Below are 26382 nucleotides of genomic sequence, written 5' to 3' on the forward strand. Positions count from 1 at the left end.
ATGACTGCTCTTTCCTCATTCCAAATGAGAATAGAGTAAAATTGCTTGTGGTGCAAGAACTATTTCATGCTAGTGAAGTCCTTGAACAAAACTGAGCACAATAATTCAGACTCTAACAACATCTCATGCTCCTCAATCTACATGGATCACGTCAACAAATCACTTACCACACTGACAAAAAACACCATGCAGGTGAGAGAAAATCCACTGGTGTAACCAAGGTAACCTATGGGTTAGCAGAAATAGTTTGGAGGGTGAAATAGCATCTTCAAGCAGCTTATGTATAAGATTATGAAATAAATATAAGCATAATTTCAGTTAGAAAATGATTTACCTAAATTTTTAAGAAGAGAAAGTGGAAGAATAATTCCCACAGACACAAATATGACGAGGTAGTTGCCATTGAGGTACCATTCCCTAGAAGTGGAAAAGAGACAAAGATGTCAAGATCAGAAAAGATCAAGCAGAATGAGCCATTTGATGTCACAGAAAGAACACAAGACATACCCAGTATTTTCTTCAAGTCCCATGAATGCTTTGATTACTTCAGGTAGTTCGTATTTAATGATAAAGAGGTAGCTGGACATAGCTAAAATGGAAAACATGACAGCTTAGTGGTGTGTGTAGCACTATAGTTACAGGCAAGTTGTAGGAAGTCATGACATTTATAAGATCTTCTTGGTAGGATGGGTGTCATCTAATCCTCTAAACAGAAAGAGAAGCCAACATATATTCTGTAATGCTTCCAAGTTTTCTTTCAAAAATAGATATTTGGTTTCCTTGCTTTTACATGTGGACTGTTGCTAAGGGTATCAATATTGATTTTGTGTTAAATTCAGTTCCCGGGTTTCCAGGGAAGCTGCGGTTGCAAAGTCTTTACCCTCATTAGTGATAAATCATCCTGGTCTATATTGAGTGTGCCTGTTTTTGTGTCTGTGGGTAATGAATTGGCAACAAAAAGCATAGGCCTGAAGACAAAGGGCAGAATTAGAGCTGAGTATACTCTACATCACTCTGGCTGTCCCCAGGTGGACACTGATCTGGTCCTCTGTAATCTCCATTAGGGGCACATGAGATCTCAGACCACTTGGTTGAAACCAGAGTCTTCCTGGATTGATAAGAGAATACAAAGATAATAGCTCAGCCCTTTTTTTTGTTAATTAAGGTTTTGGGTTTTTTTCCCTCCTATAATCTAACTCCCATTGGCCAAATAAGAAATTTCACAAGTGACAAAACTTCATGAGTGACCACATACTGTTGAAAATCTGATGAAATCTATAAATCTCTGAAGTGAGTATGTAGATGTATGTATAACACTGCAGCTTTGCTTACAACTGTGGCAATTTATTCAGCTTTCCTTTCTGAAGTCCAATCATTTAGTGAAGTACAGTACTAATTTATTATTTGACACAATGATCAGAAGACTCAATTAAGAATAAAATTTACCATGAAGCTTTTGGTATGGTCTCCATCCTTCTGATGAATTTTTGCTAACAGGCATTTCAAACACTTATATAAGTTATAAATTGAACTATAGTTCAAGAATACTTCCTTAACTTCAAACAGATGTAATAATAGTGATTATAATTCTCCACATTGTTTAGCTCTACACATGACTTCATTTAAAGAATGAATGTGTGTGAGATGACAGGGCATCTATTGTTACCTTATTTTGCAGCTGAGGATGCAAGTATTTTTCAAAGTTTGATGACATGTCCAAGCTCACATGGCTTGAAAAAGGCAGAGGGAATCCAAGATATAAGTCCCTCACTTCTGAGTCTGTTTCTTTCCTTTTGTCAAAGTGGAATGATTTCTACAATACCTGTTGCATCTTCCGTAGACATTACTTAGTTAATCTTTACAAAGACCTTGGTGAAAGCAGAGTTTTACAGAGCGTAAACAGGAGATATTTCTGATTAACTAGCTCTGTGTGGTACCATTCAATTTTAGAGCTATGAATTGCTGACTTTCAGCGATGTCACACTGTTAATGTGTTTGGTCTTTGAAAATTCAGTATGGTCCAGATCTGTTTGGGTAAGGTCAACATTATTCTGCTAACGTTAAAACATCTGTGATGAAGGTTAATTTTTTTTTAGGGGATTAAGAAACCAAGGATTCTAAATCTGGAGTTGCTAATTAAAGAAATACAACTGTTTTCCCTTGGGCCAAATATCCAGGAGTTGTATAAAATAACTAAAGTAAGAGCATTTTCTAGAGTGGTATTATGAAACTTCATCTCACCCTGCTCAAGCCACATGTCTTGTGTGTGGCTTGATGCACAGCCTACTGTATGTTTTATTCTATGGTCAGAAGCATTACAGTGGCTGTACTTTGAATAACTGGTGCTGTTGCTGTCACTCAGCGAGATGAGTCCAGGGATGATGATGTTCACGTCTGCTCATCTCAGTTGTCAAAACAAGTAAATTAGATCAACTATGAAGTGATCTTATGAAATGCTTGCGACTATAAATCTTGGTAAAGCTAAGAATTTGAACCAAATGTAAAGCAGTCTCTTCGGTGGGATTTGAGGGGTTTAGATGGTTTAAGGATCAAATCCAGTAAAATGAATGAGACAATCCCGGTGTTATGGCCAAATTCTACCTATGACTGCATTGTTAGTATATAAAAGTACATAGAGAAATAAACACAAATTGGGGTCTGGGGATGTAGCTCAGTGGTAGAGAGCATGACCAACATGTGTGTGTGAGGCCCTGGGTTTAATCCCTAACACCAAAAAGTAAACAGAAAAAGGAGCAGGCAGAGAAATCATTAAGATATGGCTGAGTCAAGCATGGTTGTGCACATCTGTAATCCCAGCACTTGAGAGGCTGAGAAGAATTCAAGGCCAACTTGAGCTACACTGAGAGACCCTGTCTCTTCCCCCCCCATCACCAGTTTTTTTTTAATTTATCTGCTTACCAACTATCCATTATTAGGGCAGGTTATAGTTGGATAAAGATGATTAAAGTAATTTCTCTATTCCAGAAATCCTACATAACCCCAGCGAGTTTATTTATCCAAGGGAGTGCTATTTTTGCAAGGTCTTTGTGCACATTAATTGCAGCACTATTATTTATAATGGTGAAAAGTTAGGAACAATCCAACTATTCATCAATAAGAATTTGGTAAACCAATTATGGTACTTATTTATAGTGGAAAACTCTAAAGGCATTAAAAGGAATAACATGCAAAAACATTCAAGTTGCATTGTTAAATGAAAAAGCAAACTGTAAATCAGAATTATAATATGTTTCAATTTTAACAATATCAATTTTTTTGGTAGCATTGGGGGCTTGAATTCACACTTGCTAGACAGGTGGTCTACCACTTTGAGCCACTCCACCAGCCCCTTATTGAGTTTGGTATTTTCAAGATAAGGTCTTGAGAACTATTTGCCCAGGCTGAATTTGAACTGCAATCCTCTGTAGTTAGGATTACAGGCATAAGTCACTGATGCCCATCTATCAATATATTTATTGAATTTGTCATAGAGGAAAACTGGGAGCAATTATTTTTGGGGATGACTTACATAAAATTTACATATATAAAAGTATGTAATGCCTTAGTTATTCACAATTAGCATAAATTAATTTTATAATTCTAAAAATGCCCATTAATGTCCCATTAATTCAAGGCATTCCAGAGACAAAGATATTAAGCTGAGACCCAGGCAAGGAGGAAGCAGGTTCTGAGCCCTTATTACATGCCATACATTATCTTATTCCATCTTCACAATGACGGCAGAAGGTTAGAGAATTTCATTTTCATAGATGAAAAAATTAGACTTAAAGAAGTAAAATGATTTTTCCAAGGTCACAGATAATGACAGAAACAGTGCAACTGACTCCAAAAGCTTATTCTTTACTCAGGGGTTCAAAAAACCTTTTTAAAAAAGTAGCATACAACCATACAAACAAACAAATACATAGAAACAGGGCCAAGAGAATCCTGAGGAACCTAACAGCTCAGAGAAATGATGCACCAGGGAGAGGAGAGGGAGAGAGGGAGAGGGTGGGGGAGAGAATGTATGTTATGCTATGCTAGAGGTCTTCATGATATATTCACAAAGGGAATATATTATGCACAAAGAAGTCATGGAGGATCTAAAAATATTTAAATAATACTAATATTATTGGAGGAATGAATTCAATTTGCTGTGGTTTGAGACAGAATATGATGAGATAGATGACTGACAGACAGGCAAACAGACAGATAGATATGGCATTGGTAGGAAAGGTATGGAAAGGTAGGTAGAAGAATGGAATGAAGACCCTTGTCTCAGGCCAACAAATTTAAATAAATTTCACCTTGAAAATAACAAGGGCATTTGCATAGAAGAAGCAGGACTAGACTTGGGCCTGAGAAAGTTTATCTGGGGGATGGATTAGAGAATGGGAGCAGGGGGAGTTCAAAGCAGAGTGATCAGTCAGAAACTGCTGCCATAGTCTGAGCTAAGATGGGGGCCACCTGAATTGTGGCCCTGAGGCACAGCAGTGGAGAAATTCAAGAGACAAGAGAGAGATCAAATGGATGGATTTGGTATTCGAGTGGATGTGCAAGAGGGAGGAATGAGGCTGACACTCAGATTTCTGATTTAAAAAATGGGATGACTGATGGTGGAGTAACTAGAAGAAAGAACAGAGGACCAGAGCAGTAGGTTGGCAGATAGGCAGGAGAGAGGAAGTAAGGGACACTACATGGGGATAAAGTTGGCCCCATGCAGGAGACACAGCCAGCAGGGCACCTGGACTCAAGGTCTGAATGCCTTCTGGGAGACAAAGACACAGCAGAACCAGGGTGAAGCTGGTGGGCATTGTCTAAAACACTGATAAGGCATGCACTTGCTGGGCACCTGTGACTCATACCTGTAATCCCAGCTGCTCTGGAGGCAGAGATCAGGAGTTTCATGGTGTTCAGTGCTAGCCTGGGCAAATAGTTTGTGAAACCTTATCTCTAAAATACTCAACACAAAAATGAGTTGGCGGAGTGAGTGGCTCAAGTGGTAGAGTGCTTGCCTAGCAAGTATTCAAACACCAGCGCCACCAAAAAAACAAAAAAAGATTCATTTTTAGGCTCCACTTTGGAAATCATAATTCACTAGGAATTATAAAGAATTTATAGAACCAGTGCTTCTGATGCCTAGCTGTAGATGTTTGTCTTGCTACAACTTTTCCAGACTCTCTCCAGTGGCCTCGCTCAGTGGGGGCTGTGCCTCACTAGCCATAAACTTGGCTGTACCAACTGCCACCCCATAATGACTCTTCAATCTTATGAAATGAACTCAGTCATACATATGGGACATCAGCTGTTCTGGCAATGAGAAATGGAGGCACTCATGCTTTAATTTTTAAAAGTGATAATTAACACCACAAAAGCATTAGAAATTAAGCAAGATTTCGATCTGTATTTCAATTCCAGAGTTCATATTGCTGGGTTGTTATTTTATTTTATTTTGGTGGGGCTGGGGTTTGAACTCAGGGCTTTGTGGTCGGATATTGCTGTTTTTAATTAAAGAGGGATAGCAAATCTCTTAAGAAATTTTATTTCTGAAATTTAAGAACAACAAAGCAGCTGTTCTTTTGGACTGGAAGTGTTTATTTGCTGCTATGAGAGTTTTCCTGTTTATTGAACATTCTATAGAAAGTTCGAGTGGTCCATTGAAAGCCGTGTCCCCTTACCTCCAAGGTTCTGCAGTGTAATGGAAAAAAAGGCTCCAATTTTTCCAGGCCATCCAAAAGCCTTCTCCCCTAATTTTTCATAAATTAAAGACCCTACAATGACAGATAAAATAATCTTGTTAGAAGATTGTGTTAATGACTAAAATATTAACTGTAGTACTACATTGACTTCCTAGCCATGTAAATAAACATGTAGAAATAATAAACCCCAAAAGAGGCAACCTCAAAAACCAAAAGGCAATGTGTTAAAATGGTCTAAAGAAGCTGCACTATTGCTCCATTTACTTGAGCAGTGCTTAGCAAGTCAGAATAGTTCTATCATCTACCAGAAATCTCTATTTTTTTCCTATTTGATTTGAACCTGAGCCAATCAGCTTTCACTCTTGCCTCTCACTTGCCCAAATAACTAAAAATCTTGACAGACCATGTCACTGCAGTCAGAAGAAGAAAATGAAGTATGAAACCGACTAAAATCATCTTCAGATTAGGAAACCTTACAGACTGAAAAGCACTTTCACAAGGAGGAAAACAGAAAAATATTCTCTTATCTTAAGATATGGACCTAAAGGGTTGCATACCTCCTTCCTTGGCTGTCTTTAGTAAAAGGTGAACTGAATAGAGTGATAAGATTGCCACCGTGAGCAGCAAGATTCTGTAAAGGAACAGAGAGTAGAAAAATAAAGTTTCTATAAAAAATACGACATTGTAATATTAGATGTTACAATAAATGATCTGTCTTTTCAAGAGTGTTGATTTGGGGAATGCTGAGAAATTCTTAGCAGAATGACACACATATCCTTTAATGTCACACACTAGAATTTTCTGTATTTTATGTGTTTGAACCTACTATCTGAAGTTCCTAACATATTTATTTTAAGGTTATACCGTTGTAGAGTCTGTTTTATAGCTGAGATGCTAGGTGTATAACAAAAATAGCAAATATGCTACTTACTCAGCACATAGACAAATGCACATAATATTTGCATCAATAAATGGAATTGGAGGGCTATTCAAGAGCCTGACTAAATTTTAATCTAAAATCTGGGCATCCAGAAACCAGAGCATGCAGTCTGTGCTCCATTACTATAATCCTAAAGTTTGTCAACAAGAGGGTCAGACAAATGCATGTGTAAGAGAGAATGCAAAGAAAGGTAAGCATAGGGAGCAAAAAAAAAAACTCCTCTTTTTTTATTCTGAAAGAATCATTTCTGGCATCAGGACCTTCTATGTGTCCACATGTATGCATGGTTGCTTTATGTGTATACTGATCAGTATTTTCCAAAACCAAGAATTAGAGCATAAAAAAATAAGAGTGTGAGTAGAGCCAGGCCTGGTGGTACATGCATGCAATCCCAGCTCTAAGGAAGTTGAGGCAGGAGGATCGTGAGTTCAAGACCAGTCTGGACTACATAGCAAGACCCTATCTCAAAAAACAAACAACAAAGAGTGTGAATAGAAGCATCTGCTTAATAAAGGAAGGGACACTACTAACTTTTACCTGAAATTAAGAAAAAAATTTCCTTTGTTTACTTTACATGTTGAGAATACACTTACATTTTCACCACAATTTATCTGCTCCAGTAGTAATTCCCAATGAAATCAATGCTACAAAGTGAATTGTACATTTTATAACTACTTGACCTATATTGTGCTGTTCTTTTCCAGAAAATATATTTCTCCCAGAACTGACTAATCAATGATTTATTCACCTTTTCCCATATGCCTTGTGAACTTACCTGTTTTTAATGAATCATGTATCTCAGGTCGCATAGAAAAATAGTAAGCGTTCCTTATATTCTAGACTTGCTTTGGCAGAAAATACTAAAAGTGAAACTGATTGAATAATGTGTCACTTGAACTAAGGAAGACACTGAATCCATTCTATGCCACTTGGACCTACAAAACACATCCTATTGTGTTTAGTGATTTAATTGCTCTAGCCAAATTAATCTGCTAAATGTTTATACGTCTTTGTTTTAAAAATGAAATAGTCTCTTTCCATGAAATGATCTGTGTCTCTGGGACTGAGGCAAGTGTTTCTCATTTCTATTCATCACTGATCTATCATGACCTCTTGATTAATTTTAATGGTATGCATAATTAATAAGGAGAAGACAGTCTTTTTGTCTTCGGTAGTGCACATTATAAAAGCATGAAAATTATGAGTACATTTCTAGCATAAGATTCACATAACAAAAAGCTAGTTTATTTCAAATGAGGCTTACAAAGATAAAGTTGATATAAAAACCCCTTCAAATAAAAAGTAGTATATATAAGAGTTCAATCAAAGCACTCACACAAGATGAATATTTATAGTCCTGATCCTTTTCCCTCAAATGGCTGTGTGATTACCTAATCATCTGTGATGTTCAGAACATAAATAGTATATATTTGTAACATAAATGGTGCATGCTTAGACATTTAACTCACGAGCATTACATTTGGGACCAGGGTCTGTGCACACGTGATGTCTATCATTAGACTGTATTCTTGTGAAGAATTCCACTGCTGCTGACTGTGTCTTAGAAAATACTAGGGCATACGTAATGCCTGCAAGCATCTGTGGTTGTCCATCCTGGATGGTGCAGTATCCATCCTGGAGGTCATCTATGTGCGACTGCTATGTCTAGGCAGCATTTGACCAAGTTTGGGAAAAGCACACATGTTTGAGAATAAGCTTCACTCAGCAAATATTTCCTATGCATGCTAGGTTTTGAAGATGAGACATGTGGTGAAACATGGACTCCATTCTACGAATTTTATAATTTAGCAAGGAAGATAGACATAAACCACATGACTCAGACAAACAAACTAAAATATTAAAACTGCAATGAGTATAGAATAGATTTGTCCCAGTCATGGAGGTCAGGGAAAGAAGCATGAAGTTGAGATCTAAAAAGGTTAAGTAGATGAAGAAGGAAGAAAAAGAGAGTTCCGAGTATAAAGACTCAGTGGTGAGAAGGAATATGGCACCTTTATTGCATGGTGAGCAATGCACCTGGTGGCAAGGGACATAAGGAGTGGGCGTGCAGGGCTCTCAGGTCTGGTTTGAGGTGGGCTATTTTCCCTAGGAATATTTTACAGTCACATTTGATTCAGGGAAAGATCTTCTTGACCTCTAAACAACAAATTACTTTAAGCATCTATTAAGCAATGACATCCTCTGCGAAATGTTTCCTTTGTATGAACTGCTAAAGCATTTGGGGTGGTTGAAAACATAAAATTTCTGCCCTTTGGTTAGAGATGGTTAGGTGAGCAAGTATCAGGCTGCAGTTTTCGCTAAGCTGGAGGAATTCACCGATACATCCTTCAATTCTTTCTTTGATTCTTCACAAATGTCGTACCTCAGATTGGTAATTGAATGAGTACCAGGTTGTGCATGGACTTCATCACCAAATGTAGATATGTATGTTCACTTACATAAAAAGTATGATGCCTGTGTTGGCCATGGCATAGGATAAGCCCAGAATTCCACTGCCCATGATGGCATTGCTCAGGTTGAATGAAGACATTCCAAAGGAAGTGGTTCCAGGATGCTTGAAACAAAAAAAGGGATGCTCTATAAGCAAACATTTGTCACAGCATCAATCCTCTCTTCACAAATTATCTGTTCTGGAGGAGACTGCAATCCAAAATCAAAGACCTTAGCCACTGATCATCACTCAAGTTTAATAACAATATGTAATTTTCATAGAATGAACTATGGTGCTTAGCCTCAACACAAGTCTCGGTAAAAATAAAAAAATACAGGTGGAGTAAAACAAAGATGGGAAACATGGATGATTACAGATTACATTTAGGTTAGAATGACTTCTCAAAAAAACAAATAAATTTCATAAATGATTTATGCAGCCATATGGCGAACAAGAAAAACAAGCCCTTATTCCAGTAAGGGCCTGAATAAACACAGAATTGCTGATCGAGGCTTGGAAAATTTCAGTCACATTGTTTTCCCACAGAGTCAAGGTAGATGAAACTCTCAAAGCTGTTTATTGCCTGAAAGCAGAGACTCGCTTACATGTTCGTCATCATAATCTGCCAGCTTCTTTTCCCCCAAAAATCCATTTGTCAGGAACTTCTGGCTTTCCGCATCTTCGTTAGCAAATTGACTGCACACACACACACATACACACACACAAAAGGAAAACACGAAAGTAAAAACATGCAAGTAAATGCTCTAAATTAGATTTATGTGTCAGGTGATCTAAGAAATTGAATTGGAGGGGACAAAACTAAATTAGGGGGGAAAAAAACACCTAAAACTTTCTTTCTTCTTCTTTACAACAGTGTTCCTTGCAGACTAACACCTAAACTCAATTTATGACTAGACTTGGGGAAGAAGAGAAGGTGTTATGAAGGAAATATTATTTTTAGGTGAAAAACTTGTGTATGCCATTTTTATTCTTTCCCACATTAACTATGCAAGGAAGAAACTAATTGTACTTAATTTTGTTCCCACTTAGAGCCCTTCCAAAGAAAGTGTACAGAATAGACTCGGAGTTTTCTAAACTACTTCCATGTCTTAATCATGTGATTTTATTAAAATAAATTTATCTATTTATTTATCCTTGTGGTGCTGGAAATTGAACCCAAGTCCTCAACAATGCTAAGCAAGCACTCTACCACTGAACCATGCCCCAGCCAAGATTTTATTAACTTAATGAACATTTGTTAAATGCTTAGGCACGTTTGGTCCTCACCTCATTTGATGCCGAGAATATCCCTATGAGAAGAACTGTCATGGTCCTACTCATAAGATGAGGTAACTGTGGCTCAGAAAAGTGAAAAGAGCATGTGCCTACCTACCCGACTCCAGATCTCTGGGCTTCCCTAAGTAGCAGTATTTCCTCTTATTTGTTTATTAGAATATAGTGCAATAGTAGCTCTATGTTATGTTTGGTTATTTTTGCATTTGTATATGCATGCGTATTGTGCTAATTGCTCTAAAATATATCCAGGTTATTATGAGATAATGGGTGAAACTAAAAGAAATCTAGTGAGGAGGGAGAAGAGTTGGATGGGAAACGAGGCTTCAAAATGGTGCTAGCCACAGAATATTGTGTTTATGGTCTGCTTGGGCACAGGTTAGAAGCTGCACGAGTTAGTCACAATGTGACTGTGGTGGTCAGCTCTTGCAGTCCCATGCTAGGAGCTCTGAGGTTATGGACCAAGGGCCAGCCATATTTCTAAAAGACTTGACTAACCAAGGCCAGCTGCCACCATTGCATTTTTACCCACCGAAATAGCACGTATGCTTTTTTCATGTGTGCTCAACTCTGTATGCTCCTTAAATGCTTTCTAATTAGACAGATTGCAATTTTTAGGGCATTTCTTGCATTAAAGACTAAGACAAAATAATTTGAGAGTGTTTTATTGAAGTAACCCTTAGAAATAAAGTGGGAAAGGATTATAATAGGAGATCTATGCAAATTATCTTTCATAATAGAAGCCAATTTTGAAAATAATGTGATGAAGAAAAAAGAAGGGTTACTTTTTGAGAATAGAGAGTGCTACAATGTGTAGAAATAGCAGACAAAGCTGGTTTTATGTACTTTTCTAGAACTCAAGGAACAGCTGGCTCTGAGCATATAAGTTGAAAGCATTTCCTGGCACTCTCCCTCTACTCCTCATGGGAAACACAATGCCCTCAGCCATTGCCTTCTTCATTTTTACACCCTCTGCCACCTTTTTTGTGATTTATAATAGTAGTCTGCTATGCAAGGATAAGTATGCAATGTTCACAGCTGGAAAATGAGACGATAGGATAAAATGAACTGGGGACTACAGAACAACATTGTCACTTAAAAGTAGAATTTAAACTCAGGAATGTCCAACATTCTGTTTTCAGTTTAGTCAATAAATAAATCACTATTCCATGAGTAATTTTTAAAATTTAGAATTTGAAAGTAAGCTTATTATCTTTTTTTGAGGTATTTGCATACTGTTATTTTGGCATGAAATGTATTGTAGCCCTAAAACATGCAGGATTGTATAAAATAAATGAGCAATGTCCCCAGCATGTTAAATGTTTTGATATCAAATACAGTGTGATATTGAGAACATAAGTAAAATGATTCCAAATAAATGCAATCTGTTGACTTTCTCAAAAAGTTATGTTTGAAGTTTCAATACAAATCAAACATAAACAAAACCCATCTTTTTCAGGTGACTATAAAATTGCAAAATGATGACTTGTGTTTGAGCCAAGAGTTACAAGGTAAGCCATTGTAAGTGGTTCAGAAGTCACTGTATGAAACTTGAAAGCATTGTTGCTCTTTCCATTACAGCTTTTTGAGGGCCAAATGGAATCACTCACTCTGGGTCTCTATTCTTGGGATGGTGACCTCTTCAGTTCAGCCAACATCTGCAGAGTTCATAATTGTGTGTGTTACTTTCAGAATCAAAAGAGCCCTCAGATATGGATCAATTTACTAAAGGTGATGATGTGGAGAAGAAAGAACAAAAATGTATTAAATACCATCTATAGTCCATGTACTCACTTAATCCTTGAAAAGTAGATGGCTTGCCACTCTGCCTTGTCCACTGAAGCTCAAAGAAGCTAAATCTTTTCCAAAGTCAAGTAAGATCTTGGCAGACTCCAATGTCCTGTGTTCTACCACACTGTATTTCCTCTAGAAACACTCAACTTAGAAACAGCTTCTCTGCCCCAACAAACCTCAAGTTCGCTGCACTGTACTACTTAGGGGAAGAACACTTCTGCCTGAAGGGTCTTCCTGGACAATGTGAATCAAGTGAGAAGTCCTTGTTTATAGATAATATTCCCTACTTTAGACCTAGATTTGGTCAAAAATTCCCTTCTGAATGTCTTTAATCATACACAAATTTGTGCAATATATTATTTTATGGAAAATTAACTTTCTTGCCAAGTAACTACAGTGCACCTAATATGCACCAGGCAGTGTGATACATGCAAGACAGCAGAGACCATTAACCTGTGGTGCGATTAACTCCCGAACTGGGAGAAGGAGCACAAAAGAGGGGTGATCACTTCCACCTGGCAGAATAGAGGCATTTGGAGAGGCTGCATAGGAAACCTGATACTGAGCTGGTTCATGGAGGGAAAGGAGTATTAACGGAGAGAAAGGCAGAGTAAGTGGGTGATTTCAGGTCAGTGGAGCAGAATGAGTAGAGGCAAGAGAGTACAAGAAGGGACTATACCAAGACACTAGACAGGAGAAGTAGTTCAGGGACAGATCACAAAGGATTCCACGCAATGCAGAGCCTCATGTGTATCTCACAGCTAATGCAGTCATGAGAGGATTTTACCCCATGATGGGACATGCTTCTGTTTGTAATTATAAAAGATTATTTTTGTAAAAGTGTGGGAGACTACACAGAGGAAAGGAATATACAAGACAGATAGACAAATAAGGGCTGTTCTAACAGACAAGTGAGAGAAAATGAGGACCTAAAATAAGATGGCAATAGAATGGAGAAACAGAAGTTGGAGGGTTTGAAACATTAATAAGGTCAAAAGAACTGAGTGTAGATGACCATTGTGTGTGTGTGATTTGAGAGAAGGAATGAGTCAAAGTTGACATCCAGGGTATTTGGACTGAGTTGCTGAAAGACAGTGGTGATTTTTTATTAGGACAGGGATTACTAGAGGAGGATCAGGCTTTGAAGGGAATGACAGGAATTCGGTATTAGACATTATAAGTGTCACTTTAGAAATGAGGCAATTCAGACACCTTAGTTTTCCTGTAGCGATTAATTGTTCTGTAGACAGTTAGATATTGTGATCTGAATCTCAGTTGAGAACTTTAACAGGCTAATATAGCATATGTCCTATATTGTGGGTGACCCTATGATAATTATGGATGACCTTGAGCAAAAGAATTGCTACAGAACCCTAGAGATGTAGCAACATTCATAGTGCAGTCAAAGGAAGAAGAATCTGAGAAGGAATAGTAGAAAAGGCAAGAGGCTAAGTAATTGAACTATAGTGTACACAGTTAAGACCAGGATGTTGTAACCTCAAATCTAAATTAGTTGCACAAAATGGACGTTACTACATATTTCAGGACTAGGGAATTGATGTGTTAACATCAGTGTTATTGTTATCTCAAATTTATTTGTAAAAAAAAAAAAAATCTAATTCTTCCCAACAAGACCCTTGTTTTCACTATCCATAGCCTGTCTCTGTTTTCCATGGAGCCTGGTAGTTTTTCACCCCATACCTGCTCATTGCTGCCTTTTCTGAATTTCCCATTCCCAGGTAGCTATCTTGAATACTTTCTCCACTGCTGCTTTCATCATCGGGTTCGATGTTGACATTTCTCAGTTCCATGGGATCCATTTGACCTGTCAGCGCTTTCTTGTCCACACAAGAGCTCCTTCAGTGTAAATAATATACTGTACCTTCGGCTTAAAGTTCTTCCACTTTTTGTTGATGTTCAGAACACCCTGTTCTGCAAACAGAGCACAAAACACATCATAATTTTCTTTAAATTAGATGAATCTGAATTACCTGCTTTGTGAATGCATTTTGTAAAATATGAAAAATAAACTTCTGGAAACTTTACTAAAATATGTCCTGGGTGTTTCCTTTACCTAAAACAAAAACCAAACTATGCGGGCATAAAAGAAAAATCAAAGCAGTAGATATCTAAAGTGCCTATGCAGAACAAACCCAACAGTTACCTTGCTAATCACCATGGTAAGAAAAGGAAATTCTAAGAAGTGGCAGAAGTCTTCATGAAAATGTATTTGTAAGCAAACTTTGCATGATCTAAAAGAAAAGACAAAAGTAAACTGTTGGCAAAGGAAGATCTACAAGGTTTCTTTAGTAGCAGTAACTGGAAAGAAAATTAATGCTTTAATCTAATTGTGCATGAAAGAATTAAAAAGTCCTGGCAACTGGCAACCCAGGCTAGGGTCAAGGTTAGGAGGACACATTCTCGGCATCTGGATCCCGAAGTCAGAGTTACGAATTGGAACAAAAGGCAGTATAGATTTACCTACCTCTGAATGATCACATGTCACCACTTATACCAACCAATGATGTGATTAGTTTGACAATAAAGTTTATTTTAACAACAGAGAGATACTGCTCTGTCTTTACCTCATTTGACCTCAGCACAAGTCCATCAACTTTTTTGAACCTCATTTTTCTCAATTTTAAAGTGACAAGGGTTGGACTATCTTTATGTTTTTTAAAAATACTATGAGTCCATGAATCCATTATATTTTGCCAACAGAATCTCTGAAATTTTTATAATTAGATTCATTCAATTATTTCTGAACCATTATATTGGGAGAAACATGATCACTCTCAACAGGAAAGGTTCTAAAATGTGCATTACTCATTTGATAAGGAAATCCTAAGCAGAGAAACTAGAGTAAAAATTCCTCCAGAACTTACAAAATCCATAATCCCCTTATAAACATGGAGCTTCCACATGGGAATGCCTTCCTTCACAGTCTCGTGCCCTGGCAGTACACCCATGGAAGGCAGCACACATGTGAGATGGATTCACAACTCCAAATTACAGATGTTACAAAACACACATGGAAACTCACTAGTCTTAATGTCAGTAGGCACAAGAAATGATTCACAAATAATGAAGCAATTTAAAGGAGACTTTAAAATTAATATAATAAAACATAATAAAAACTCAGAAGGGGAAAATAGCAGGCTGGGGGTGGTGACAATTGGGAGTGGAGGCAGTAGGATGAAAAGTTCCAGGCCAGCCTGAACTCCACTGTGAGACCCTTCTCACCCGCCCACACACACACTAAATAGCAGTAACAACAAAAATGAAGGAAGAAAGGGAGGAAGGAAAGAGAGAGGGAGGGATAGAAAGAATGAAAAAAGAATGGAAGAATAGAAGGAAGGTAGAAAATAATGTCCATAGAGTAAATACATTGTAAAAGAAGAAAAGTTACTTTGTAAAAGAGCCCAAAAAAGAATTCTTTAAAAACACAGTCACTGAAATAAAGAAAAGTCAACCAGCTGAAGGAAGAATTATGAAACTGGAAGACAGATCTGTGGAAATCACTCACATAATAGCACAAAGAGATAAAGGAAGAAAATGTAAAAGAGAAGAGATATGAGTTTAAAAAAAAAGGAATAAGACATTTAAGCATAGAGTAACAAGTCATTCTAGTATGACAGAGTTGTGAGACTAGGCAAGGACAAAATAAGAAAGAAATAATGGCAAAGAATTGTCCAGAATTGAAAAGATAATAATTCTCAGAATTTAAGAAAAGTACATGGCTTTTCAAGTAGGAAGAATAAAAAATGAATCTAGACATAAGCACTCGGCAGTCTAAGTACATAATGTAGAAGCAAAGCAAAGAAGCTTAAAAGCTACCAGAGAGAATAGAAGACATAAGGACTGGTGGAGTGGCTCAAGGGGTAAATGCACCTGCCTAACAAGCATGAAGCCCTGAGTTCAAACCCCAGTACTGCCAAAACAAAACAACACAAAACAAAAACAGAATGAAACTTGAGAATAGAAGACATGTAAAGCTTAAAAGAAAAAAAAATAGAAACTCAAATGAGTACAAACATTTCCCTTACCTATCAACAGTCTCACTTCCCAGTAACACCCACTAATTACAATTTCTGTTTTTAGTTCTTCATTTAACTTTAGCCATCTAAATTTAAACAATTCATTAAAACTTCCCTGACCTGGCTCATTAACTCTAGACTAGTATCTATGAAAGACAAGGAAACTGACATGCTTCTATCCTTCCCTCACATTCCTAATATTTTAATTAATAAAATACAATGTTGAGAACCATAATGTTTTCATCAGAAAACAAAAAAAATCAGCACTTATGTTATAATTTGTGTTGATACATGTCCCAAAGAAGAGTACATAATAATTGAAATACAACCTAGATTACCAAAATTCTGGAAGCAATTTTTCTGTGCTTTTTTACTTTCTGAATGGCTCCCCCTCCAACCTCTGCATGTTGTTTAGTTGACAAATTCTTGAATGCTTGTTTATCTTCCTTCTTCATTTTGCATTGTGATGAAGTATCAACTTGAATAACTCTCACACAGCAGAATTTCTGAGTTGTTTCAAATTGGAAAATGTTTTTATTTTGCCTTCAGACTTCATTGATTGTTCAAATTTTAGATTCAGAGTCATTTTCCTTCCACAAGGTCAAAGATATTTTTTCACTTGACTTCTACCTTCAACTGGTGAGTCTGGCTCTCATTTCTTTGTAGGTAACATATTATTTACCAAAGGGTTTTCTCTATACCCTTATCTGAAATGTGAATAACCTTTAAAATTCATCTCATTCAGCATATGGAGAAAAAAGTCAATAAAAAACCTGTGGCTTTCTTCAGATCAGAAAAATGTTCTACTATTTTAAAAAAACACTACTACTTTCTCTACATTAAGTCTTCAAAAAACTTTTTAGACAGGTATTGGACCTCTTCATCCATACTGATAAACTTCCCTTTTGCAAATGCTCCCTGACTTAACAAAGGTTCAAGTTAACAACTTTTCTGATGGCTCTACAGTGTACTGTGTTGATTAATGATAATGTTTAATAGGGGCTATAATTCATATCATGAGTATTTGCCAAAGGACCCTGTGTGTTGAAGGTTTAGTCCTTAGTGTCTGGCACTACTGGGAAGTGGTAGACTATTTAGGAGGTAGGGCCTAGTGGAAAGATGTTAGGTCATTGGAAGCATGCCCTTGAAGGGCATACTGGGACCCCAGACTGTTCCTTTCTTTTTATTTCCTGGACACAACAAAGTAAATAGGTCTCCTCTGCCACACGCTACAACCATGCTAAACTGTGCCAGCACAGGGCCAAAGGAACAGGGTCAAACAACCATGGACTGAACTTCTGAAACTGTGTGCAAAAATAAACCTTTCCTCCTTTAAGTTGATTATCTCAGGTGTTTTGTCACAGTAATCAAAACTGACTAGCACAGTGGGTTAAGTGTATTAAATGAATCCTTGATTTAATATTTTCAACTTACAATGGGTTTACCACTATGTAGCCCCTTCTTAAGTAGAAGAACACTTGTATCTTCCATCCCCTTATCTTAATGACCATGTTCAGGGATAATTACCTAATGTCATATCCAAAATAACACACTAAATTTTCAGCTATATCCATTTTTCTTCTCTACCTAACTATTTGATTAACTATTTTTCTCAGTCATGTTTTTAATTTTCATGTTTTCTTATCCTCTTTCTTTTTCTTCATATCACTTTTTTTTCACTACTGTTGTTTTGTTTTATAGATGCAATATTTTTTCCAGATCTTTCTAAAGATATTGATTGGAGGTTTTCAGAAGTTCTTTCATTCTCTAAATTCTGTGTATCTTTTGAAGGTGGTTAGTCTGTTTGCTCATCTTGTTCCTTCTCTTTCCTGCTGTGGGTTTTCCTTATATTCCTGCAATCCTAGGTTGTCTGTTCATATTTATGAAGAAGGAGTGTAGTGGTTAGCTTAGTCAGTTAGGGCTCGGATTTCTCAGACATTATGATAGCTATCATTTTGTTGGGAGTTTCATTGCTTGATTTCCAAGACTAGATTCTAAGTCCCCTTTTTTCAACCTACTTTTAAGACTTCATATACCATCTACTTGATTGGGCTAAGGATGGCCAGAAAGCTGGTCAGACATCATTTCTGAGTGTGTCTGTGAGGGTGTGGAAGAGATTAACATTTGATTTGATAAAGTGAGTATGAAACGTCATGTGGACCAGCATCAATCAATGTGCCGAGGCCCTGAAGGGAACAAAAACATGGAGGAAGGGCAAATTCACTCTCTCCTTGATTGGGACATCCATCCTTTGCCATTGGACATTGGAGTTCCTGGTTCACAGACCTTGAGATCCCAGATTCTCAGGCTTTCAGCCTCAGATTGAATTACTCCAGGAACTGCCTTGGTTCTCCAGTTTGCAGATGGCATGTGTGGAATTTCTAAGCCTTACTTCATAGTTACATGAACCAATTCCCATAATAAATCTTGACTTTCTATCTATCTATCTATCATCTATCTATCTATCTATCTATCATCTACCTATCCATCTATCATATCTATCTATCTGTCTATTTATCTACCTATCATTTATCATCACCTGTCTATGTCTATCTCATTGGTTCTGCTTCCCTGACTTATTCATACAACACCAAAGACTTCTCAGCTTACATCTTCCACCCAGGCTTCTCCTTTGAGTTCCACTTTCATGTGTCCAGGGCCTAACTAACATCTGCATATCATAAAGAGTTCAAATTAAATGTATCTAATATCTAATTTGTGATAGTTCCTTCTTCCCCCAGTGTTTCCTATCCAAAGAATACTCTCACTATTCATCCAATTATTCAAACCAGAAGCTTAAGAGTATGCTATTATAAAACTTTCTTTCCTTCCTCCAGTATCCAGTCTGGTAAGTTTACAACTAACTGAAGTATTTCTCAAGTTAATCTACTTCTTTCAATTTCTTCCACCATCACTTGCCAAAACTACTGTCAATGTAATGTTCTTACATTGCCTACTGTAATAATCTCCTGATTGATCTCCTCAAATCATCATTTGCCTTCTCTAACCTCCCTATTCACTTTCTACACAAAAGGCAGAATGCTCTTAAAACAACATTGATTATATCATTTCTCTGCTTAAAAACTCTTTAATGTCAAACTACAATTCTCAACAAGCCCAACAAGGTTCTACTTGGTCTGCCCACTCCTTCTTCCATACTGTCTCTACTTTAGGTTTAGCTACACTAGTCTCCTTTCAGTTTTGAGACTATACCGTGTTGTCTACCACCTTAGGCCATTTGCACAAGATGGTCGCACCAACTGAAATGTTCTCCCTTCTCCTCCATTCCATTGTTTATCTAGCTTTCCCCTCTAGGGGGATGCAGGAGTATTATCATGAAATCAACTTAGTCTGAGGGATGAGGGAAGGGTTCTCAAAAGAACAGACATTGGGACTAAGACCTTTATTACCACAGGTGCACACATACCCTGGTACTGCAGTTAAAGTCTGTTTCACTTGTTCTTATTTATAGGAACTTCACAGACTTCCTTCACATTAAACCATGCCAATTCCAGAATGATGATGGTGATAAAAGAATATCAAACACATATGTGGCACTTACTACCTGCCAGGCACTATGTTACGGCTTTAACAAATAACAACTCATTTTATTCTCAGAGCAACCCTCTGAGGTAGGTAATAGCTTTGTTTTTATTTCCATTTTACAGATAAAGTAATGGAGGCACAAGTCAAGTGACTATGCCATGTCTGTATTGCAGTCTTTACTACAGAGAACTAATGTCTGGATAAGGAACAAAGATGCTAGCTTTAGTGAGTAACAGAACTATATGTAAATGCTAGAAAAATTGACTATTAACTTTTCCAGACCAATATTATTTACCACAAAATTAGTACAGTGAAGGTTAAAGTGAGAGTTTGCATGCCATATATAAAGCATTTAGTCCATTCTCTTTTGAAGGAGATAAATTTCATGAAATAGTAGCTTAAGACCTCAGATCCTAATCCTAATTTTGGTCCTGAGTAAGCAAAATCTCAGAAAAGTTAAAACATAAGTTTTTATAGCTCTTCAGTGTGCATATTCTGTTATTGATCTATTATAAGGTAATAGAAGCTAACAGCACAATTTCAAAGACATGGGAACATTTTGAGACATGACATATTCTGAATCATTTGCCTGTAGTATAAGTATGTACCTCGAAGCATTTAGACTGCATCAAAATTGCTAAAATTTAATCACACTATTATTTACATGATTATATTTCAATATGGAAGTGTTTTACAGAGAGTATTTATTTATTCATTCATTCATTCAATAAATATTGAGAATGAAACATGATCCAGAAACAACGGAAGTCATAGAGAATGAATAAGACACCATCCTTGCATTTGAGGAACTCAGCTTACTAGAGCAAACAGATCTTTGAACAAATGATTACAGTATAATGTAATTAAATTCTTTGCTTTTTTTCTTTGCATAAATACTTACTGAAATACTCAACAAATTGCTGCATGAGTAGGAAGGAAAAGATTAATGTTGGCAAATACCATGATTGAAGAATGTAATTTTCACAGGCATAAATTCTTCTGCTACTGCCCATCTCAGTACCTGGTACTTCATCCATGCCATTGCTCATTGGAGGAATCCATCCTTTCAATTTTGACAACTCTCAGTCTCTATCTTTCACCTCCCTACTCAGGTCTGACCTATTACTACTTCCTACCAGTCTTTTGTTCAATATTTATCTAAAATTCATTCACTCTTCCTCTATGACCATTGTTATCCCAAATTATTAATCTCCTAATAGCCCTGGAGGGATTTTCTATTGGCTTTTTAGACTAAAGTTAAAAGTCCTCATCACTTTATTGATTATTTGAGAAATAACTATCTCTGCCACTAGTCAGATGCTTCATGAGGATGGAAACAGTGCCAAGTTTGCAGACTCTACACTTTCCCAGCATCTAACACAGTGCCTAGTGTTTCATTCTACTAAGACCAAAGCCACCTGAAATGATCTCCATGCTAGATAAAGTAGTCATTCTTGTTATAGCTTAAGGGATTAATATTTCAAAATGAAATGGAAATGTTATCCTTTGGTTACTAGTAGAAGGAACAGCTTTGTTGCCCAAAGAATTCTCAAAAGAAAAATCAGATTTGATTTGATAGAATTTTCTGTAGCTCAGCCTTCCTCTCCATTGAAGTCAAGCTTTTCTGTGATACAAAGAGGTCTTACAAGCAGACTGCACCATTCAGTGCAGTGGTCAACAGCACTGCTAATTCAATCCACTCATTCGTGGGGTTCAAAAACCCAAACTTGAAACAACAGCATTAAAAATAGTATATCACATTAGAAGACTTTGGTTTCATGACATTTGTTAATGGATATCTAGGTGTTCTAAGTAGTGGATTCCGTACATCCAAATTCTAGTTATTAAACATTTTAATGTCTTGTACTTTTAGTGGCTACCTAAGAAATTCAGTATAGAAGAAGATTCTAAAAGAAGTAGATTTCTCAAATTTTATGTTTAGGGTTCAACTTCAAAAAAAAGACACTACATCTGATAAATAAAACTGTGGTAGAGTCAAGAGGCAAAAGTTGTGACCTTTGGAAGGTACTGCAAACATTTATTTTACCTGATAAGTGAAAGTAGAAAGGAAGTGATGTCACCAGGGCAGACTTCCCACCATTGCTATGGCTCTGGTCCTTTGTACCAACCTGGTACTGATAAGTTCACTCTGAAATCTAGGTGTAGCTAGCTGACAACCTCACATGACAGTCACTCTGGGGTTGAGCAAGCAAGTCATAGATAGTTATGCAACTTCAAAAAGGCAAATAATCTTATATTCAAGGAACTGATTTAAAACCACATCTAAAATGTACCTCAAAAAAAAAATTAGAGGCTGGCAGAGTAGCTGAAGTGGTAGAGCACCTGCCTAGCAAGTGTGAGTCCCTGAGTTCTAACCCCAGTACCACCAAATAAACAAACAAACAAATAAATAAATAAAATGAACCTCAGGTAAGTGAACATAGCTTTGACAAGAAAATCAATCTGATACTACCTTTATATTAAATTTTCTTAAGTTCCTCCACTATATCATTCTTGTCATATTTCAATACTAAGACAGTCTCTTAATCTATCACATGATTTCTTAGAGAAATTAGCTTCCATAAAGCTATTCAGTCTGAGGTACCTCTCAGACAAGAAACTGCAAATAACAATAGAACCATAGCTCTATTGGCTATTTTCAATTGCTGGTGCTAATAGTTCAGCATTTTCATTCCCTTCCTATACTCAGGCATAGCTTAGAAGCAACATCTAGGAACAACAAGAAGAATTACAATAAATCACCCTATGCTGAGGTCTTTTTCCTTGGCTAAAAATATTACATGTTTGCTAGCATAGGAATTGAAGCAGTCATGTGACAAGGTGTAAATGTGTTCTGTTCCTTACAGACTTTCTAGTTCTGTTCTTAGAAGAAGACACAGATTCTCTAGGCATCTATTTCTAAATAATGGGTTTCACTATGACTTTTTCATATATGTATATAACTCACTTTGATCAATTTCATGCCCCCCCACGCCTTTATAGCTTCTTATCTCCCCTCTCCCCTCCTTTGGTCCCTGTCCTCTCTCCAAATAGTCCCTCTTCTATTTCCATGTCTTTTTGTTTATTTTATTTTTATATTTTAACCTTTTTTTTCTTTGGGGTACTGGTGATCAAACACAGGGCTTCATACTTGCTAGGCAAGGGCTCTACCACTTGAGCTATGCAACTAGTTCTTGTTTGTTTTAAGTCTAGATTCCATATATGAGAGAAGTGATGACTGCACACCCATGTTCATAGCAGCACTGTTCACAATAGCCAAATTAAGGAATTAGCCTCAGTGCCTAGCAACAGATGAGTGGATAGAGAAAATGTGGTACCATATACACAATAGAGTATTTTTCAGCTATAAAGAAGAATGTAATGATGACAGGAAAATGCATGGAATTGGAGATCATCACATTAAGCAAAATAAGCCAGACTCAGAAAGACAAACTGCATGCTTTCTCTAGTCATTTTAAATTCCCAAGTAAACTTTAGCTCATATTTTCTTGCACAAATAATAGTTAAGTTGCAGAATGAAAAGGGATATGTAGCATGTGTGATACTATCATAGAGAACACTTGGTGTTGTACATTTTAATGAATGATCCCAATAATCTTCTGTGAATTATGGTTGAATCTACATTCTACATAATAGATTCTGGGCCATTCCCAGAGGTAATTTTTTGGAAATAAATAATTTTTGCTACTTTAAAGTAATCATATTAAAAATAACCACTTCAACAACAAGGGATTGGACTTTGATCACATGATAAAGTGAGAGCACACAAGGAAGGTATGAGGATAGATAGGTAAGACATCCAAAAAACTAGATAGCACTTGTTGCCCTCAACACAGAGAAACTAAAGCAGATACTTTAAAGCAACTGAGGCCAATAGGAGAAGGAGACCAGGAACTAGAGAAAAGGTTAGATCAAAAAGAATTAACCTAGAAGGTAACACACATGCACAGGAAATTAACGTGAGCCAACTCCCTATATAGCTATCCTTATCTCAACCAGCAAAAACCCTTGGTCCTTCCTATTATTGCTTATACTCTGTCTTCAACAAAATTAGAAATAAGGGCAGAACAGTTTTTTTTCTGCCAGGTAGCGAGGGGTAAGTGGGGGTAAGGGAGGGAATGGGGTGGGGGGAGGTAAGGGAGGGAATGGGGGGAAGGAGGGAGAAATGACCCAAACATTGTATGCACATATGAATAAAATAAATTTTTTTAAAAAAATAAATAAAATTAATAAAAATAACCACTTCAATAATCTTTAAAGCATATTGCATAACATGGTTAAAGGAAGTACTAGAGTTTAGCTGTAAAAACTACCATTTTTTCAGAACTTAAATGTTGCTGATCTTTTAGGAGTACAAGTGTAAATACTTTCAAAATAATCCTAGAACATGATTTAAATACAAATCTGAACTGAAGGCTCTTGAACTATAAAATAAATGGCAATCTTTTTTAGAAAACATATCTAGAACTTTTTGTCCTAGAGCCCATGTATGTGAATTATTTCTTCAGTTCAAATATTTTTTCACTAAGTTACAAAACACTCCTAGTTTTGCTTTAGTCTGGACTTTTCATTAAAATCATCACCATATACTCTGTAAGATGCTAAAGATGCAAGGGTGTTATAGTCCAGCAGCTATTTTCAATACATTTGAAGAGAATAGCTCTACTTTTAGATAACTTGATTCTAGTTCTTTAAAACTTAAAGCTATATTTGACTAAATTTTGTGGGGTTTTTTGTTTTGATTTCAAGATACAGAAAAAAATCTTAGTGTATATTTTTTCTTAAAACAAACTATGTCAACTTTTAATTCTATTCGGTGATTATAAATAACTAAACACCTGTTACCTGTTGCTTTTGCAGTGTTTCATTTTCCTATGCTCCACTGTCCTAATTTTATACTTAAAATTAAAATTATCTAAAATATATCTGTAATTGGGATCTGGGTAAATAATTTCAATGTTTGACATTCCATTTAATTGATCTTCTCTAAAATGACAAAAAAGCTACCCAAGTAGTAGTTTCAAGTATTTTAATTTGTAACGAATAAATAATCAACACAATAAAAAGAGGAAAGAAAGCACTATGGTAACACTGGGAACATTTATGTAAAAACAGCTGTACCTTAATTATTTATCCAGTCCCGTGCAGTCTTTCATGAATTGTTTGGCATGGCAGACCCTTTCCCAGAGTTGACTTATCTAAACCTTTGCGGATCTAGACAATGATTTAAAGACCAGTGGGAGTGAACAAGCCAAACCAATCAACTCCACCACCTCACTCCACCCAACACCTCCCTCTGTCCAACTTGCGTCAGCTTTAAAAAAGAGAGAGAGAGAGAGAGAAGCTTACTCAGTTTACTGTAATATATTTGGATTAAACATCAGTTACACCAATTTCTATTTGCTTTTAGAATTTTGGCTTTTATACAACAAAATACTGAATGTGTTACTTTGGTATCATTCTGTATTAAGACCTTCTAGATTGGTTGAATGATAAAGCTAGAAATGCTAATTTTACAGAAGATTTTATTAACTGAGGTCAAAGTAAAACAAGCCAATAATAATAAATCTGGGGTCAGATTACTTAATGAAATATTATAATCAGAATGTATAGAAAATATTGATTATTTGGTGAAAGAGTTAATTTTTTTGAATTGTTAACTTATTTAGAGGAAATTTTACAGAATGACAGATACTTCCAAATGGTACCAAGTGATTCAAAGTACTGGAAGTTTGGACATTATAGACCATCATCAGGCACTGCTACCACTCTGCAGGCAGTGTGCAGAGCAAGCAAAAGGCTGTTTGATTTTGTTTTGTTTTGTTTTGTTTTAAACAAACCTACTTAGCTCTCCATTCATCAGAGGAAGAGTTAAAATATATTGGCAAATAATTTTTCCTGTTATGGAGATTTATCAACATATTCTGAAAGTGAGGTAAGAAAAAGAGTGGAAATCAATCTAGATTAACAGTTCTTTGCCTTTTAAATATTGATGATGGGAACAATCTGATAGCCAATCAGAGGCAATGCTTGATTACAACAGTTGTGTCAATTCCTATCTGTATAAAAAAAGTTTGATTAAGGAATTCTTAAGTTGATGCAATACGTTAAACATAAAGCAAAATGGCCATCTGTTCATTTCTCCTTTTCTTTTCAAATATGCCTATTTGGCCTACTAATGTTTAGTATAGCTTGTCTTTTACTTGGCTCTCAATGCATTCTCCATTTTTTTAATGTATCTGGTAGTTTTCTCTTTTCTCAGATGAGAATTTTTATGGTCTAGGGGAAAAAAGATAGTAGCAAATGTACTAATTTTAGTTTCTAAGAAACCTACAGAATTTTCCTTTTCATAGTACTATTTCTAATATTTAATTGGAAATTAAATATAAAAGCAAGCAGACTTGTAATAGTTGTTAAAAAACCCTCATACTTACAAAGCAAAAAAAAAAGAAAAGAAATTAAATACTTCTATCTAATAAAATTCTGTTTCAATAGTGGGTCAAGTGAACAGGAATGGATGTACTCCAATATGTGAACTTTATTCTAGTACATCGTCATGTTAAATAAAGGAGATAAATGTGTGAGTGCCTAAAAACTTTT

General features: G+C 36.3%; 1 protein-coding gene across 6 annotated transcripts in view; it reads right to left on the minus strand.

Annotated features, from left to right (window-relative positions):
- Positions 1–26382, minus strand: part of Slc38a4 (solute carrier family 38 member 4) — a 67798-nt gene that overhangs the window by 16328 nt on the left and 25088 nt on the right. For 3 of the 6 annotated variants that reach the window (XM_074083224.1, XM_074083222.1, XM_074083221.1), the window contains exons 2-9: positions 13880–14110; positions 9697–9787; positions 9099–9214; positions 6257–6330; positions 5679–5771; positions 508–589; positions 335–417; positions 168–226 (exon numbers count right to left, since the gene is read on the minus strand). In XM_074083224.1, coding sequence (XP_073939325.1) covers positions 168–226; positions 335–417; positions 508–589; positions 5679–5771; positions 6257–6330; positions 9099–9214; positions 9697–9787; positions 13880–13998 — 717 coding nt within the window. In that variant the 5' untranslated portion in view covers positions 13999–14110. Of the gene's footprint in view, positions 1–167; positions 227–334; positions 418–507; positions 590–5678; positions 5772–6256; positions 6331–9098; positions 9215–9696; positions 9788–13879; positions 14111–14342; positions 14431–24903; positions 25263–26382 lie in introns of those variants that run through there. The other 3 variants (XM_074083223.1, XM_074083220.1, XM_074083225.1) reach the window with 3 other exon arrangements.

The sequence above is a fragment of the Castor canadensis genome, chromosome 8 (genome assembly GCF_047511655.1).
Source record: "Castor canadensis chromosome 8, mCasCan1.hap1v2, whole genome shotgun sequence".
Classification (NCBI taxonomy): domain Eukaryota; kingdom Metazoa; phylum Chordata; class Mammalia; order Rodentia; family Castoridae; genus Castor; species Castor canadensis.